Below are 17,974 nucleotides of genomic sequence, written 5' to 3' on the forward strand. Positions count from 1 at the left end.
TTAGTTTCTATATTTTGAAATTGCTTAGTTTTAGTTTAGTTTTTATTAGTTTCAGTATTAGTTTTAGTTTTTTTTTTCTAAATAAGGATATTTGTTAGATGCAAGACTCAAAATCAACAGAATAAATATTGTTTAATATAAACTCAGCCATACGTTTTTTGAAACCTGTATTCAGAGGACACATGATCACTACCATCTACCACTGTCTACCATCTACCCATCCTCAAATTCAAATACAACAGCCCACAAGATAGTAGGCGCAACCTTAAATACAATATGTGTGCAAGGCAGCTTCTGAGGTTAGCTACACAGTAGTGGTGGAAAGTTCAGATATTTAACGCGGATGTTAGGACTCAACATATTAAAATTATGTAGTCAACAATAGTAATTTCAGTCAGTTAAAACATCATGATTCACTTATTTAAATTCTATTACGATTTTCTGTTATGAAATAAACTTATGTTTTACCAGATCCTCTCATTTAAGTCCTCGCTTTACCCGCGGTGCAGTTGTTCAAGTTTAGTTCAGTCACAGCAGGCTGTCATGTACTGTTTGTTTGTTTCACTGAATCGCGCATGCGCAGCATTATCGGTTAACCGCTTCTCAAATTTGATCTTAGTGTAACGTCACTGTTATAATAACTGAATAATAACTAATAAGATAATAACTCTAATAACTGAATTAGAGTATATATTGTATTATTTAGAGTTAGAGGGCGGTTTTAGGCTTGTTAAAAAGTAAGTAGATACAATATAGCATAGATACTAGTAAAATAAACAGTGCTTTTCAGTTTGTTTTCTGTATCTAACAATAGTTTTCAAGCTGAAAAATATAATCAAATATAACGCTGGATACTGTGTCTTTGCTGTATAAAATTTGTATTTAGTTCAACCATTATTGAACTACAGTTCCCTATATAGCTATTCAGTCAAGAGCAGAGTTATCATCTTAATTATTAATATAAAAACACAGACAGCAAGAATAAGGTTTCTTTTTACTTTAAAGTGCAGCACAAATGTATCACAATGAAAAAGTTGCAGACAACACAATTTATTTACGAAAAGTATTTAGGTCTCTATTTTAATGGTCTAGGCGCAAAAGCATTAATGGCGTGTGCGAATCTTCTTTTGCTATTTTAAGGACGGGGAAATACGCTCTGCAGGGTTGAGCTAACAGGGTTGAGCTTATTCTCTTAATGAGTTATAGGTGTGTTTTGAGAATATCAAAGTCTTATCTTCCGTTCCCTTAAGGAGTCAGTTGCGTTGCTCCATAGTGCATTTGCTATTTACATGGCGGACTTTGTAAGTGGAAAAACTGAACACAGTTAACACAGTTCAAAACAGTTAAGGAAACAGTTAAGCAGCATCTGCAGCAAGAGGATAATGAGCCTCCTCCATTTGACCTTTACTTTCACTTTCTTTTTTTCGTGGAAAAGGAAACGCTGTTGTACACTCCACTGAAGACATCTATTAGCCTACATAATTAATTTAGTTCGTTAAGCGCAAAAATTTGTTTCAAAACTATTTTTAAATTCTGTTCTAATTTCCAGCAAACGAATAAATGAACGAATAGATGAATATCTAAGCTTGTTTTTTAATAAAAAATATATATAAATATGCATATAATAAATAATACTAATGTTAATAATAACATTATACAAAAGCAAATTGTCATGAATAAACTTAAAAAAAAGCCCTTGAGATGAAGGCATGGATGCAAAGGTTTTTATATTTATGTAGAAAATTATATTTTTTGTAATATTTTAATCCTTTAATTCTTTTTCATTTGTAAAGATATTTGTGCATTGCTCTACATCTGCATGTATTAAGCAATGTTTAAGCGAGGCGCACAACTAACGCGCTCTGCGCTGGACTTTAGACCTGCTCTCAGCTGGTCTATTGCGCAGTCTGTTTCAGTTCTTCAAAATAGCAACGTGCCAACAATGCGCCTTTACACACCTCTTTTCTAGACCAGAACGCCCATGAGTCCACAAAGTGGCGCAAATGGATTTGCTATTTAAACAACGTGGCGGAAAGCAGGAAAATTAGAGTTGTGTTGGTCTGAAACTAGCAATACGTCTTGGAAACACATTTTGCACGTACTGGGTGTATGAAAAGGCCCATAATGTTTAAATAAAATTAATAATAATAATAATAATAATCTTAAAAAAAATCTTAAAAGTCTTAAAATGTCTTCAATCTCAAAAGCTAAATTTTAGGCCTTAAAAATATAAATTTTACTGAAATATTGTGTTGTAGGTCTTAAATCTCTTTTTAACAGGTCTTAATTTTCTTTTGTTCATGTATAGCTACCCAATCTGGCCATTAACACTCATTACAATTACCAACAATCCCAATCTCAAATAATTAGCATTAATTACTTATAATAACATTTGTTTAAAAGTTATCTGTTGTTATCTATTTACTGCTGAGGATACTGACCTGACCTATATATTTTTATTATTAAATTACTATTATTATTTTATTATTCAATTATAATAATTTTTGATAGGTCAAGTGAAAATCTTTTCCAACTGGGATATTTAAAACCAAACCAAAATAACACAATTTCTATATGTGTAGGAAATCACGGAGGATGTACTGGTTTTCATTGTTTTTATATTATATTGACTTGCAGCACACCTAGTATGTATAGCTATATTATAGTTCATATTACTATATATAAACTAAGTATTTTCAATTCAATTCACCTTTATTTGTATAGCGCTTTTACAATGTAGATTGTGTCAAAGTAGCTTCACGTAAAAGGTCATAGTAAATTGGAGGTGTAGTTCAGTTTGTAGTGTTTAAGTTCAGTTCAGTTTAGCTCAGTTCAGTGTGGTTTAATAATCACTACTGAGAGTCCAAACACTGAAGAGTAAATCCAACGATGCGCAGCTCTACAGATCCCGAACCATGCAAGCTAGTGGAAGCCAGTGGAGAGGGAAAAAAAAACTTCACTAATTGGCGAAAGGGAAGAAAAAAAACCTTGAGAGAGACCAGACTCAGTTGGGCACGACCATTTTACTTTCTCCGCTGGCCAAACATCATGTGCAGAGCTGCAGTCTCAGCGGCGGAGGCTGGAAGCTGGCTTCAGCGAAGACTTGTTTGTCCCTGGAGCATCACAGGAATCAGTCTCGTTCTCAACTCCTCCATGACCACCACAGTAGCTGCTCAGGATACGGCCTGGTCCAGGATATGGAAACCTTGGGATCATCTCGTTGTTGGTCTTGGATTGAATCAGTGACTCTGCATAGTCTGAGGGCCTCCGGATGAGTATCCCCAGGTGGAAATGGAGAATAAAGAGAATATTAGTATAGCTGCTGTTCATAGTGTATATAAACAAGATGGAGAAACCTGTGTGGAAACCCGCTAAGTGGTGCACTGAGTGTATGCTTTACTAAACAGATAGGTCTTTAATCTAGTTTTGAATTGGGAGAGTGTGTCTGAGCCTCGGACGTTATCAGGAAGGCTATTCCAGAGTTTAGGAGCTATAAATGAGAAGGCTCGACCTCCTTTACTCGACTTTGCTATTCTAGGTACTACCAAAAGCCCTGAGTTTTGAGATCTTAAAGAGCGAATTGGATTAAAGCGAGACAGAAGGTTGGTTAGATAAACAGGAGCTAGATTATTTAAAGCTTTGTAGGTAAGAAGCAATATTTTAAATTCAATACGAAACTTAACAGGTAGCCAGTGTAAGGAGGATAAAATTAGGGTGATGTGATCAGATTTTCTTGACCTGGTAAGAACTCTGGCAAGTATGTAGTTAAAGTTGTAGAAGCTTTATACTTTTTTGTTTGCTCCGCATTGCAACCTCAGTTTCATTCTTAATTTGTTTCCCTCACCATTGTTGACTCCCCTGCCCCTGACTGTTTGTTTCTGGCTTTCCATGCACAGACCATCTAAAACACTACATCACCTTTGGATCCAATAATAATTGAAGATTAGAGTCTGCTTTGTTTATGATCTGCTGTTTATACAGCTAACACTAATGTGGTTGCTAAACATGTATATTTAAATGGATACTCACTTAAAAATCACTTTTCAGCTGACTTTTATGTATGAGATGACATTTGGCATACCAGATTGAGATTGGTCATTCCATTCGCGAGGAATAGTGAATTAAAATGTTCTGGAGAGTTATTTTGTTCCATCACCAAGATTCTTATTTTTTATTAGATTACTAGATTTTTTATTTTTTGTATTTGTGTTTATACAATTAACTGGATCTTCCTTTCTCCCCTTTTGTCACATTTTGCATCCCATTATTTCATTCAGATTAGTTTAATCTTCCACTTTGTCTCTCTCTTATCAAAAGCTCGGAAATCGTTTGTCATCATGTGATTTGAGGCTCCAAGAATTGACTAAATACATATAGGTTTCTTACTTCGCATTGAGTTATACTACATTTGGCTTGCTCTCCCAATTATAACAGTGGTTGTTGTTTACCCAGCATTCATTCCACCCAGTCATGGCTGATATGTCTCAGAGACTGTATCTTCCAGCGTGCAACTGCATGTGTTTGTGGCTGCCATGTCAGTAAATCCATTTGTGCTTCTGCTTCATTTTAGCCAATTCCTCCATTACCATCTGCCACAAAACCCACCCCTTTGAGCACTCCCGAACACCCTAAAGGAGAAAAAGAGGCAGAGAGCAAAGCAAAAGGTGAGTTCGTGGGTAGGCTGTAACATAGTTGCATGTATTAATCAAAGTAATGATTAGATATTTACAGTATGGAAATGAATAGCTGATAACAACTGCAGTGGTTGTGACATTGACATTTGTTTTATAGATTAGCAGAAGTATCTGTTAGTTTTGCAATGCACTGAAATACAATGAACTATAATGATAAAGAACTGAAAAGTGCATTTTTATAGGAAGTGGGAATGCGGGAGATCATTTTCACTCCTTTTATAGATGACTTTCTGAAATGTTTCCACAAAAACATTTTCATTGCATCGTTGCATGTATGATTTCTGTATATCAAGAGGAAAGCACAGTTTATAGCAACATCATATAATAAGTTCAATAAACACGGTTAATCTCGAATACTTTTATTTTTCTTGTCTCCCTGTAGTAAAAGAATACTGCAAGGCCACATTCCACTATGAAGCAACAAACCAAGATGAGCTGGATTTGAAGGAAGGCGAAGTCATTCTCATACTTAGCAAGGTACGTAACAAACCAGACAATGTCTTCTCAGATGGAGATATCATTGAATGAACAGTCAGAGCATCCACGTTTACAACATTAGGCACAACAGTTAATTAGTGATATCTGCTGTGACTAGCGGTGTAAACAGTACACCGAAGTCACGATTCGGTATGTACCTTGGTTTTGTTCAGTACAACAGGAATGATAACACACCCCCAGTGCTTGCTTTTTCAGTTTATTCTGAACAGGCAGACTTTGTCACAATCTACAGAAGAAGCTACAGAACTGAAAAGCTTCTTAAGATAAAATACCTAATAAAACTGTAATGAAAAATAAAACAAAACATAAGAAAACATAATTTTTCTCTCAACACCAGATGCTGAAAGGCTTGTCCATGCTTTTATTATGTCTTTTTTTTTTGTAACTCTTTATTTGAGGGTCTGCCAGCCAATTCACTTAAGATTTTACAATATGTTCAAAACTCATCCGCACGTGTGTTAACTCGCATATCATCTCGGTCTCACATTACCCCTGTACTCCAACAGTTACACTGGTTGCCTGTTAAGTCACACATCGATTTTAAAACCTTGGTTTTACTTTTAAAGCTGTTCAAGGCTCTGCTCCTGATTATATATGTGCTCTGATATTTACATCTTCTTCCTCTCGTAATCTACGTTCCGCTTCGGGGGCGCATTTTGTTTCAGCCCTGTTGCAAACTTGGCACCATGGGAGTTAGGGCATTTTCCTACCGTGCACCTAAATTGTGGAATGCCCCTCCCACAAACATCAGGAATGCCAGTTCCCTGGACTGTTTTAAGTCTCTTCTTAAAACTCACCTTTTTAATATTGCTTATAATTTATAGCTGCATTAAAACTGCAGATCTTGATGGTCAATTCCGATTTTGTGACTGTATCCGATTTGTTTGCTGACCTGCTTACATCATGTTTTAAAAGTGACTTGTATCCGATTGTCTGTATTTACACAGCACACGGCAAAGACGCAATGACAGGAAAAAAAGAGCGGGCACTGACTAACAGCTGATAACAAAAAAGCGCTCTTTTCTCTATTCCTGCATTTAATTTGTTCCCGGGGTTTAATTTTTAAAAATTCTTTTTGACAAGTTGTTTTACTATAGTTTATGACATAAAAGTTGTCATTTGGCCATCTTCTTTTAATCTAGACCATTTTAAACCAGTAAGCATCTTAATGTAATGTCCATGGTGTGATTTATGCACGTGATGTATGCGATAGTTTTATAATAGTTTGTATTGGTTACACGGTGGATGTTGCTCTTTCTCTCCCTCTCCCTCTCTCCCTCTCCCTCTCTCTCTCTCTCTCTCTCTCTCTCTCTCTCTCTCTCTCTCTCTCTCTCGTTAACATGCTTAAATACTTGTGCTATATGACATATAAAATCTTTTAATCCTCGTGTTTGAGATTAAAGGTTTGGGACTCTGCTGAAGTCTGTTCTGTAATGAAAGTGTTAGACTTGACGTCATTCACTATGATTTTTAATGACGCGCGACTCTCATTGACAGGTAAAAATCCGATCTGCCTGCTTACACTGCAGACACGAGAACATAGATCCAATTCATATTGGATAAGTTTCACATATGAACAAGGCCTGAATCTGATTTAAGTAAATCGGAATCCATGTGATTTTTTTTTTTTCCTGCTTACATGTACACGGGCCATATCCGATCTGTGCCACATGGAACAAAAAAACTGGAGTCACTTGAACCATACAGTGTAAATGTGGCCTATGAGGCTTTCTTTTTTAATCTGTATTTTGGATTTCATGTTTTATTGTGTTCTGATGCTCTTGTAAGCACTTTGAGTCTGAGAAAAGCACACTATAAATAACATTTATTATTATTATTATTAATTATTATTATTAATAATAATATTATTATTAATATTATTATTATTATTATTAAGAGACTGCTTAGTAAAGTTTCAAAGGCCCAACCTTCTTTAGAACATCAGAAAACAGTATTTGTGCATAAGATTGAGTAAGCTTTCATAACTGAAATCTCTTTTCATGAAAATACTAGCTCTACTATGTCCATCTATAACAACTGATGCAGTGGGCAACAGCTGTTCTTTCTTGTGTTTCTGTGTGTGTATAGATAAAGTACTCGTGTACACGAGATGAGACAGAATTTTATTTTTTTTCCATAGTTTTTTTCTTTGTAAACGTGGCTGATGGATGTGCATGATTATTCATCTGCACGAGTACCGATTTTTAGATTTTTTTGATGGTGTGTGAAGATAAAATGCAGTGGTGCTCATTACTGCCAGTTCAACAGCAGTGGACCCATCAGTAAAAATCAAAGCTGGTACAAGCATTGCAAGCTTGTACAACAGCAACATGGTGGAACCGTTTCTGAGCGTTGCATCTCACGTTTTTCGATGCAAAAAAAAAAAAACGTTCTTTGTGAATGCCCTCTTAGTTGTTGCTCTTCTGTGGTCTTTCTCTCTAACTCCAGTTAGACTGAAAGACTGGCACATCTATACTGACTGTATTTGTCATGGTAGAGCATGAACTGTGATGGTTCGGCATGAATACATATATCGTTAAACCTCTAGTCATGACTAATTTAATTAGTGGTTAAGCGGAAATTCTATAACCGTCAAATGGTCGAACCAAAGCACAAACAATATAAAAATTTATTCAAAATATTTTTACAAATCGAGTGCATCAAACATGCTGCTTAAAAACCTTATTGGAAAATATAAATGTGCCAAAACTAAAAAATAATACATAAAATATGAAACTAATAGTGTTTTGTTGTAGACTAGCTGCAGCAGTAGTTCATCAGTGTAATTAATTTATAATAAAGGCCATTATGTAATACATATTTAAAGAGAAAATCATAAGAACAATGACAATTCACAATAAAATGAATTGTCATTTTATATACTGTTAAGTTCCATGTTACGAGTTTGTGATGTTTAAAAGGGATGCTGTAACATTTAGGTAAGACAAATGTAATGTGTGCGACAGATCAAGCATGAGGCACGAATCGATTCTGAATTTTTACTCAATGGTTTAAGCAAAAGATGTAACGATAATAATGGAAAAAAATAAATAAACATTTACTATATTCTCTTTAAATGAAAACAATGAGTTTAAGCCAAATCAAAAAAATTAACAAAACAAAACAGTCCTTAAGTCTAACGTCTAAACTAGGCAACAAAAATAAATAATGAAAATGAAACCCGATATCTTCAGTGTACACGACACCCGATCTAAACTAATTAAACTACAAAACTCAAAATTACACAGATGGCAAAACTCTCAAGCTAATCTAACAAAAAACAAGCTAAACCAAAAGAAATCTAACAAGAATGTCATAAGAATCGCACAACAACCATCAAAGCATTTACTTAAAGCCAACGAAGTTTAACAAGTAAACTCGAATTACCACAGTAAAACTCACCAAATAGCCTAAGCCTGCCAAAAACACAAAATCATGGAGCACAAAGCTACGCCGAGGCAGAGCGCACACCACACACGGATCTGTCGGAGCTTTAAATCCCTGCGGCTTGTCCGGGGAATGGTGGAACTGATACAGTCATAACGATGATGGACACTTAACTCAACTAATAAGAATCCTAAGAGTGGAGTGAGAAGCAGAGAGAGAAGGATGAGGAAAATAAATACACAAAAAAACTAACATGGAACATAACATTCCAGAACATATTATATTCAATAAGTTTTAGTGCCATCTTAACATGTTTTATTGGTGGGACAAAAGACATGTTTCATATTTAAACGCTTTATTTTTATGGCTACAGTTGCTAGTCTATTTTCCTTTTTTTCTCCTTTTTTTAATAAAACACGAGTGCAACTCAATTTCCTTTTCCTCTCAACGATGCAGTTTTGACCCAGAAAGCAAGTTTACAAGCAACTTATAAACAAGTTCGGGCAGGATGGTACCAAATATTCTGATGTCTTTCTTTTAAAGCTCATTGTAGACTCTATGTCATGCTCTTTAGTTCAGTCTGGTGTGTGAAAAGGCTCCCTGTCATAAACAGGCTTGGGTGTTTTGTTAGATCTCTGAAAGCTATGAAAGTTATGAAGCCAGATTCAATGGTACAGTAATTGCATATTGTACACTGTAATAATGAAGAATTGACACCTGATGGTTGCTTAAAAGGAAAAGGTTCACCCGTAGATGAAAATGGTATTAACCAAAACCTGTACAACCTGTAATGCAATTTGTGCTGATCGGTGGAGGTTTTTTTGTAGTATTTAGTATTTTTCAGGGCTTGTGTTCCATCTTCAGGCACGTATGTGAATATGACTGTTTGATTCATTAAGTTAAGATTTAGTTAAGTATTAATTAAGACATGAGGAAACTGTTTTCACAGTCACTTAGTGTTTGACAAAGCAGAAAAATGCTGTAAAATGCTTTATACATGACCACCATCTAGTGGCAAAGGATATATCTATGCATTTCCCTTTCATGATGATGAATGTTTAAACCTTTGAGATGTGTTATTGTTGTGGTACTGTATGAAATAAATAATTTCTGTGGTTTTTCTTTTTTTGTAGGACACAGGAGAGCCGGGCTGGTGGAGAGGAGAGGTGAACGGCAGACAGGGAGTTTTCCCGGATAACTTTGTATCTCTGCTTCCTGAGTCAGACAAAGAGGTGAATTCACATTCATTAATGCGCTTCTTGTTTTCTACCTTGAGAGTGTGTTTGTCTGGGGAGGGAGTTTTGATGACTTTACTTTGGAAAGTTATAACTTTGGAGTTACTGGGTATTTTTGCAGTCCCGACTACAGTATAAACAATATTTTTATGTACAAAATAAAAAGTATGCTGATTAATTTTATGCTTGATCATTTGCTTTGTGGTGTCGTGAAGTACTTTTTTCATGAATTTTGGATGAGCACAGTTTTACACACCACCACAGGGATGCAGGCAGAAGTGTGAATAACAGCATGGTGAGAATGTTTCAAGCTTGAAAGTATAATGTTTAAAGGATTTTATTTAGCGACGTTTTCTGTTGGGGCTGTAATCATTAGATTTGTGTTTTATATTTCAGCAATATTTATTTTTCTTCTTTCTTATTCAAACATTTGCAAAGAGGTAGTAAACACATTTGATTGGGTACATTGTTGGGTACATTGTTTCATGAGGTCAATATATAACATTAATTTTCAGAAAAGGCACTGTATTCTGGTGTACAGTTGAAATCAGAATTATTAGCCATCCTGTGTATTTCTTTTTCAAACATTTCCCAAATGATGTTTAACAGAGCAAGGATTTTTTTCAAAGTATTTTCGATAATATTTCTTCTTCTAGAGAAAGTCTTATTTGTTTTATTTTGGATAGAATAAAAGCAGTTTTTATTTGTTTTTAGAAACATTTTAGGGTCAATATTATTAGCCACCTTAAGCAATATATATTTTTTTCAGTTATCTACAGAGCATACCATTGTTATACAATGATTTGCCTAATTACTCCAACTTACCTAATTAACCTAGTTAAGCCTTAAAATGTCACTTTAAGCTCTATAAAAGTGTCTTGAAAAATATCTGGTCAAATATCATTTACTGTCATCATGGCAAAGATCAAATAATACAGTTATTAAAAATCTGTTAATAAAACTATTATGTTTAGAAATGTGTTGACGAAAATCTTTCTGTTAAACAGAAAATGGGGAAAAAATATAAAGGGGGGCTAATAATTCAAGAGGGCTAATAATTCTGATTTCAACTGTAAATCATCATCTGAATATGAGACTACTTATTTCATGATATGAGATTTGTTATATTTCCCAGTGACATGCCCTATGACAAGTAAAGTCTTTTTTTATGTTTTGTAATCAAAAGTTCTTATTTGTGTTCCTTATACAGACACTTACATCCAAAGGCTCCATCAAAGTGTCATCTAAACAGGAACCAGAGGAGGTAAGCAACTTGGGCCTATTCTCTTGATAGACAGTTGTTTATTAGAGTACACTGCATATTCAATCTAAAATACTTTTTTTGTTTGTTTTTGCAGTCCTTACTTGTTTCAGTTTGACTCAGAGTTCAGATTTTTATTTAATAAAAAATAAAAATTTAAGATAAACTTGTAAAATGTTGAACACTCCATATCATTCATTGTTTAATATAGTAAAGGCTGCAAAAAGCCTGATCGGAGCATCCCTATTAGGAATTATTGTGAATTTCTGAGAGAATTTTTTTTGAATAAGGTCATTAGAAGGCTAATATACTGTATGCATGCACACAGAGTTGAAGTCAAAATTATTGGCCTCCTGTGAATTTTTCACAGTATTTTCTATATTTTTTCTTCTAGAGAAAGTCTTAGTTGTTTTATATCTTCTCTCAGTTAAAAAGAAATTGTGGAAAAATATAAACAAATTAAAATTTAACAGAAGGGCTAATAATTCTCACCAAACTGCAGATATAGATATATAAGAACAAAATGATCATTTCATAAATAAATGTTCAAATAATAAACAAATAATAATAAATAATTTGCATTTTAAATGCTTGTCAGTATGGGTGGCACGGTGGCTAAGTGGTTAGCACTGTGTGGAGCTTGCATGTTCTCCCTGTGTTTGTGTGGGTGTTCCGGGTGCTTCGGTTTCCCCCACAGCCCAAAGACATGTGGTAAATGTGAATTGAATAAACTCAATTGGCCAGAGTGTATGAGTGTGTGTGAGAATGAGTGTTTATGGGTGTTTCCCAGTACTGGGTTGTGCTGGAAGGGCATCCTCTGCGTAAAAACATACAGTATGCTGGAATAGTTGGCGGTTCATTCCACTGTGGTGACCTCTGAAATAAAGACTAGGCTGAAGAAAAATAATTGAATGTTATCAGAATTGTATGTTTATATGCTGGTAATATACCATCAGAACAGTGTTTCACTGTATGTACAAATTTTAGTAAATGTGCATGAATATGAATGCCTATTGGATTACTTTAGGAGAGTGTACCAAACAAATAATAATTTTGTCATTATGTGCTACCTTCAACTTGTTCTGTTTGACATAAAAAAAGATATTTCAAAGGATATGGGTCCATTGCAGCCACTGGCAATTTGGTCGGTTTTGTCTAAACTTCTGACTGCTAGTGTTTATCAAATATCATTAATTAAATCTTCAGATTTTTTTTTTCACCGATGTCTCCCAGCTCTGCTTTTCAATGAAAGCCCTGTACTGAAAATTTTAATCAAAGACTTTCATGACCAAAATAAACAATAGTCTAGACAATATCAACCGATAATCAAATTAACACAGACGTTTTGTGGTTGCGTTGGGAATTTCAGCTTGAAAGAAGTGTTCGAAATCAATAACAGCCACTTATCATCACCATGTGTTTAACAAACACCGCTTCATTCGCGCTCTTGGGGTCTTCAAGTTTACCTCGAGGGTCCGTGTTTAACCACATTTTGGCAAACTGTGGTACAACGGGCCCATTATTTGTTCAAAGCACCAGCAAACATCACTGAAGAACAAACAGAGAGTCTGTGTGGGCAAAAGTTATGCTCTGCCACATCCATTTTCCGAAGAAAACTGTGAAGCCTCCACTGAATGGGGTCATGGGTTGATCTGCTTGCAGCATTATTTTTTTTCCCCCTTTTTTCTTTTTTTTATCTTTTCATTTTCAGCCTAATTGGCCTGAATGATTGTCTTTGTGTGACTGCAGTGAGTATGTGATGAGCTAGAGCTCATGTGATGGGTTGTGGAGGTCAGCGAGCGGTTCATGAAGATGTGAAAGTGTTCCTCAGTTCTTCCAATGGACCCCAGAGAGCCCGTGATCAATCCTTTATCCTTAAGCATCCTGTCAGATGATAAGACAGTGATCTCTCTCTCTCTCTCTCTCTCTATCAGGAATCAAGGGGCAGAGGGTGTTTAAAGAAAGGACGTTTCTGTCAGTTGTAGTCATGTTCTGCATTCAAGTGAACAGTGCCAAGATGTGCTTACACAATAATGGACACTTCAATTTATGACTATACCACTATTATTATTGGTATTATATCATTGATATTTTGGATTAAGTACACTTTGCATTGCGCTGCCTATATACAGATAGGTTTGTACATGTGCCTCCCACTTGTTAAGGGACCAAAAGTAATTGGAAAATTGGCTTCTAAGCTGTTCCATAGCCATTTGTGAGTTATTCCCTCATTATCCCAATTACAATTAGCAGATAAAAGGTCCAGACTCCATTTCAAGTGTGCTATTTGCATTTGGAGCTATCAGTGAAGCAAGCCCTTATTAGGCTGAAAAAACCAAACAAACCCATCAGAGAGATGGCAAAAACATCAGGTGTGGCCAAAACAACTGTTTGGAACATTTTAAAAAAGAAAGAATGCACCAGTGAGCTCATCAACACCAAAAGACCCTGACCTGAATCTGATTGAGAATGCATTTCACTTGCTGAAGACAAAACTGAAGGGCAAATGTCCCAAGAACAAGCAGGAACTGAAGACAGTTGCAGTAGAGTCCTGGCAGAGCACCACCAGGGATGAAACCCAGCATCTAGTGATGTCCATGCGTTCCAGACTTCAGGCTGTAATTGACTGCAAATGATTTGCAACCAAGTATTAAAATGTGAAAGTTTGATTTATGATTATTATTCTGTCCCAATACTTTTGGTCACTTAACAAATGGGAGGCACATATGCAAAATGTTGTAATTCCTACACCGGTTACCTGATTTGGATGTAAATACCCTCAATTTAAAGCTGACAGTCTGCAGTTAAAGCACATCTTGTTCATTTCAAAACTAGTGTGTTGGTGTTTACAGCCAAAAATGTTAGAATTGTGTTGATGTCCCAATATGTATGGACCTAACTGTATAATATAAATGTATATGTAGAACAGTTTTTCTCATAGGTTTTTGTAAAACAATGAATGATGGACCTCACAAAATAAAAATTTGACTTTTATTCCAGGATTTACATATAACTAAATTGAATTACATTTTAATGTATTTGCAGTATATTAGTTTCCTGATACAAAAATGCTAATTACATTGCTTTGCTTTGAAACATGCAACAAACTAAACCGTTTTTATTAAATCCCAGCCATTTGTAAATTGATAAAGGTACCAAACCCTTAGTTTCATGGAGAAGTTTAAAAGTATTGTAGTTCATTATGAAACTGGTGTTGCCAGAGTCTTTAATATTAATTTAATATATATATATATATATATATATATATATATATATATATATATATATATATATATATATATATATATATATATATATATATATATATATATATATATATATATATATATATATATATATATATATAATTATATATATATATATAATTATATATATATATATATATAATTATATATATATATATATATATATATATATATATATATATATATATATATATTAATTATATTAATTATATTAATTATATTAATTATTTTTTTTAATCAAATGGTAAAATTTTTTTTATTTATTTAGCTTTACTATTATTATTATTTTTTGTAATTTTACATTCGAACAATGAGATGCGATCTGCAGGTTTTGCCTGTTTTTCTTAGTTTGCCGTGAGCGATTGAACATTAACCCCTCAGCCCTTGATTTCCAGGTATGTCTCTGATGTTGAGGGAAAGGAAATTGTTTTGCTTCTCTTTGGCCTAAAACAGATTTTTTCATAGATAGGGTTGGTTAGAGACAGTCTGACTGTAATTTCTTCCAAATCGTGAACTGTTGCGGTTGCTTGAGCTGACTTGTGAGAGCAGTTTCAACAATGTATGATTGTTACTGCAAAACCTGTATTATAGTACATTTAATATGCAATCAGTGTGTTGATCTGTGAAGAGTTTCCATTTATAATAAGGTAATCATTCTCTGTTTGTAGCACAAGTTTCGCTATGAGTGAATTTGTCCTTGTTTGTTTTTTAAACAATATGTTGAAATAACTAGTATACAGTAGCATATTTATGGAAATAGAAATACATGTTTTAAAGCATAAATTACATACATTTTTATTTCCTCCACTTTCTTTTGTTCTTTCCCCAATTAGAGGCTATTGTAAGGCCTCCTGTCATGATTTAAATGCATAAAAAAGACTGCTGTGTGTCGGTTGGGGTCTCTATTTATTTGTGAAAACGTAATTACTCTATTCATTTACTGCTGACTTAAGGAGCACACACATTTTCCTTGATTCTGATTTATTTAAAGACATTTTGTAGTTAGTAGTTATTTTAGGGTAATTTACACCATCAGATAGAATTTTTTGACTAAATATTTGCAATTAACGGGTGTCCTCATTGTTTCAATTAGATTAATTTATGAAAAATATATATTTTAAAGATTATTTAAATGGCTTAAAAGAATAGTTCAAAATAAATGTTTACATGAACATTTACTCACATTTACAGATGCTTGCTTCTGTTGAACACAAAAGAAGATATTTTGAAGAATGCTCAACACCTGTAGCCATCAACTTCCATAGGGAAAAGAAATACTATGAATGTCGATGGTTACGGGTTTACAGCTTACCTTCATTTGTGTTTGACAGAAAAAAGAAACTCATAATGGTCTAAAACAAGTGAAGGGTGAGTAAATGATGACAGAATTATGATTTTTGGGTGAATAGTTCCTTTTAATTGAGATGTTATTTGGATATTAGAGGTTTGAATTATGAATGCAATCTTTGGCAGAACCCATATATGACCATTAAAATCCACAAATTACATGTGTGCACATGCATACAAATTACACATTCACACACGCAAACACTGGCCTGTGTTGTTTGAAGTCGCTGTCTTGCTGTGATATTTGTGCCAAGAGCTAATTTTCTTCTGCCAATCAGTGCAGTTGATTCATTGGCACTGAAATTTTGAGAGATTCTAGGAGCCATCAAAGCGGAGGCTTAGGTATTTCTAGCATCATCCATTTCATTTGTTAAGCTCTTTATTATTAGTTGTTACATGGCCTCATGCAGGTTAATATGTGGAAAAATAAATTCTTTAATTTTGTATTTTTCTGATATTCCATTTTTCTTTTTTCTACTGGAAATTTAGATAACTGATTATATGTTTCACCGGGTTGAAATTGCACTGTTGAGAGGGAGAAAATAACACAGATAAGCACTAGAGCATGAGGCACATTTTATTAATGTATTCAGAAATGACATTAAATAGGCTCCGGAATAACATTCTAAACATGTATTTTATTTCCACTCACAACATATTCTTTCTATTTCACTGAACGGCAAAATCAGAACAGAAAAAAAAGAATAAGCAACATTGTCACACTGCACCAATTCGAAAATGTGTGCATCTGGTGCTTGCTTTATTTTTATGGTCTAGTTGCACTGTAATTGCTAAAAGGTAACTGTTAAATGCAGTATTGGATTTGTTTTATTTATTAATAAATGTTTCTTAGGGGTCTCTCTTAGCTCCTCCTTTCCAAAAGTATACTCTGTTTTGATTGGTCAGACGCTCCAGTCTGTTGAGATTGACTGGAAATGAAACACCAGAGGCCCTGTTGTACGCCCAGAGTAATAAGGCGCAAGACATGTTTGGCAACCCTAATTTTCACATTTTGCGCCACGTTATTTAAATGGCAAATCCATTGTGCCGGTCTATAAAGGAGGTGTGTTAAGGCACATTGTTGGCGCGTTGAAATTTTGAAGAACTGAAATAGACTGCGCCATTGATCAAATGAGACCGGGTCTAAAGTTCAGCGCAGAGAGCGTTAGTTATGCAGGTCCAAATCGCATACGCATCGCTTAAAACACACAGGATGTACAGCAATAGACAAATATCTTAACATATGAAAAACATTAAAGGATTAAAATGTTACAAAAATCATTATTTTCTACATAAAAACCACTACCTCCATGTCTTTTTCATCTCAGTTTTTTTTTCTTCAGTTTATTCATGAAAATCTGCAATAGTATAATGTTATCATTAGTGTTGGTATTATTTATTATATGCACATTTATATTTGTTTAATGAAAACAAGTTTAGATTTGTCCACCTGTCGGTTTTGGAGACGCATGCATCACAATATGGGGCATAGGATATGTGTTTGGACAGTTTTTTGACCACACTTCATTATTATTGTTCATTTATTTATTTGCTGTGAATTAACTGAATTTAGAAATAGTTTTGAAACAAATCATTGTGCGTAACAAATAAAATTAAATATGTAGACTAATGGATGTCTTCAACAAAGTGCGTACAACACCATTTCTTTATCCACAAAAGTAAAGAGTAAAAGTAAAATAAAGAGAAAGTAAAGTACAATCTTTGTCTGGACTGTATACATATTAATATGAACCGTAATATATATATATATATATAATTTTGTTTTTTTTTAACAGAAAAATTTCTGCATTTGTGGATAGTCCTTATTCCTCCAGGTCTCCAAGATTGAAGTAGATCGAATTTCTTGAGTGTTGCTAATGTAAACCAAAGAGTAGCATTATGTAATTTTTATATTATTTTAAATTGAAAAATTCTGATGTTTATATGTTAATATTATTATTTTTAACATCACCGTATTAAACTTTAGAAGTTAAGAAAGCAAGATTTGGTGTACTGATTTTCGATCATAATATATTATATTAATTTAAAAAATATTAATTATAAAAACATTTACTTTTCTGACATTTGCTTTTTTTCTGAAGAAAAAAGCTATAAATCGCAATATATTTATTCTATGCAGCTACATTACACACTTCATGAAAGGTTTCTTAGTTTTTCTCAAAAAAATGTTCTTCATTGTACTGTATGCCTTAATAAATCATTAGATTGCAATTTTCCACAGTCCTAGATGTTTCATTTCCAGATTTTAAGTTCTCAATCCCATAT

The 17,974-nt window shown here is 34.0% G+C and overlaps 1 protein-coding gene across 2 annotated transcripts in view; it reads left to right on the top strand.

Moving 5' to 3' along the window:
• cd2ap (CD2-associated protein) overlaps positions 1-17,974 on the top strand; it is a 102,033-nt gene that overhangs the window by 55,778 nt on the left and 28,281 nt on the right. For both annotated transcript variants that reach the window (XM_056480828.1, XM_056480829.1), the window contains 4 exons: positions 4,571-4,664; positions 5,077-5,171; positions 9,713-9,811; positions 11,025-11,078. In XM_056480828.1, the coding sequence (XP_056336803.1) occupies positions 4,571-4,664; positions 5,077-5,171; positions 9,713-9,811; positions 11,025-11,078 (342 nt within the window). The remainder of the gene's footprint in view (positions 1-4,570; positions 4,665-5,076; positions 5,172-9,712; positions 9,812-11,024; positions 11,079-17,974) is intronic.

The sequence above is a fragment of the Danio aesculapii genome, chromosome 20 (genome assembly GCF_903798145.1).
Source record: "Danio aesculapii chromosome 20, fDanAes4.1, whole genome shotgun sequence".
Classification (NCBI taxonomy): Eukaryota; Metazoa; Chordata; class Actinopteri; order Cypriniformes; family Danionidae; genus Danio; species Danio aesculapii.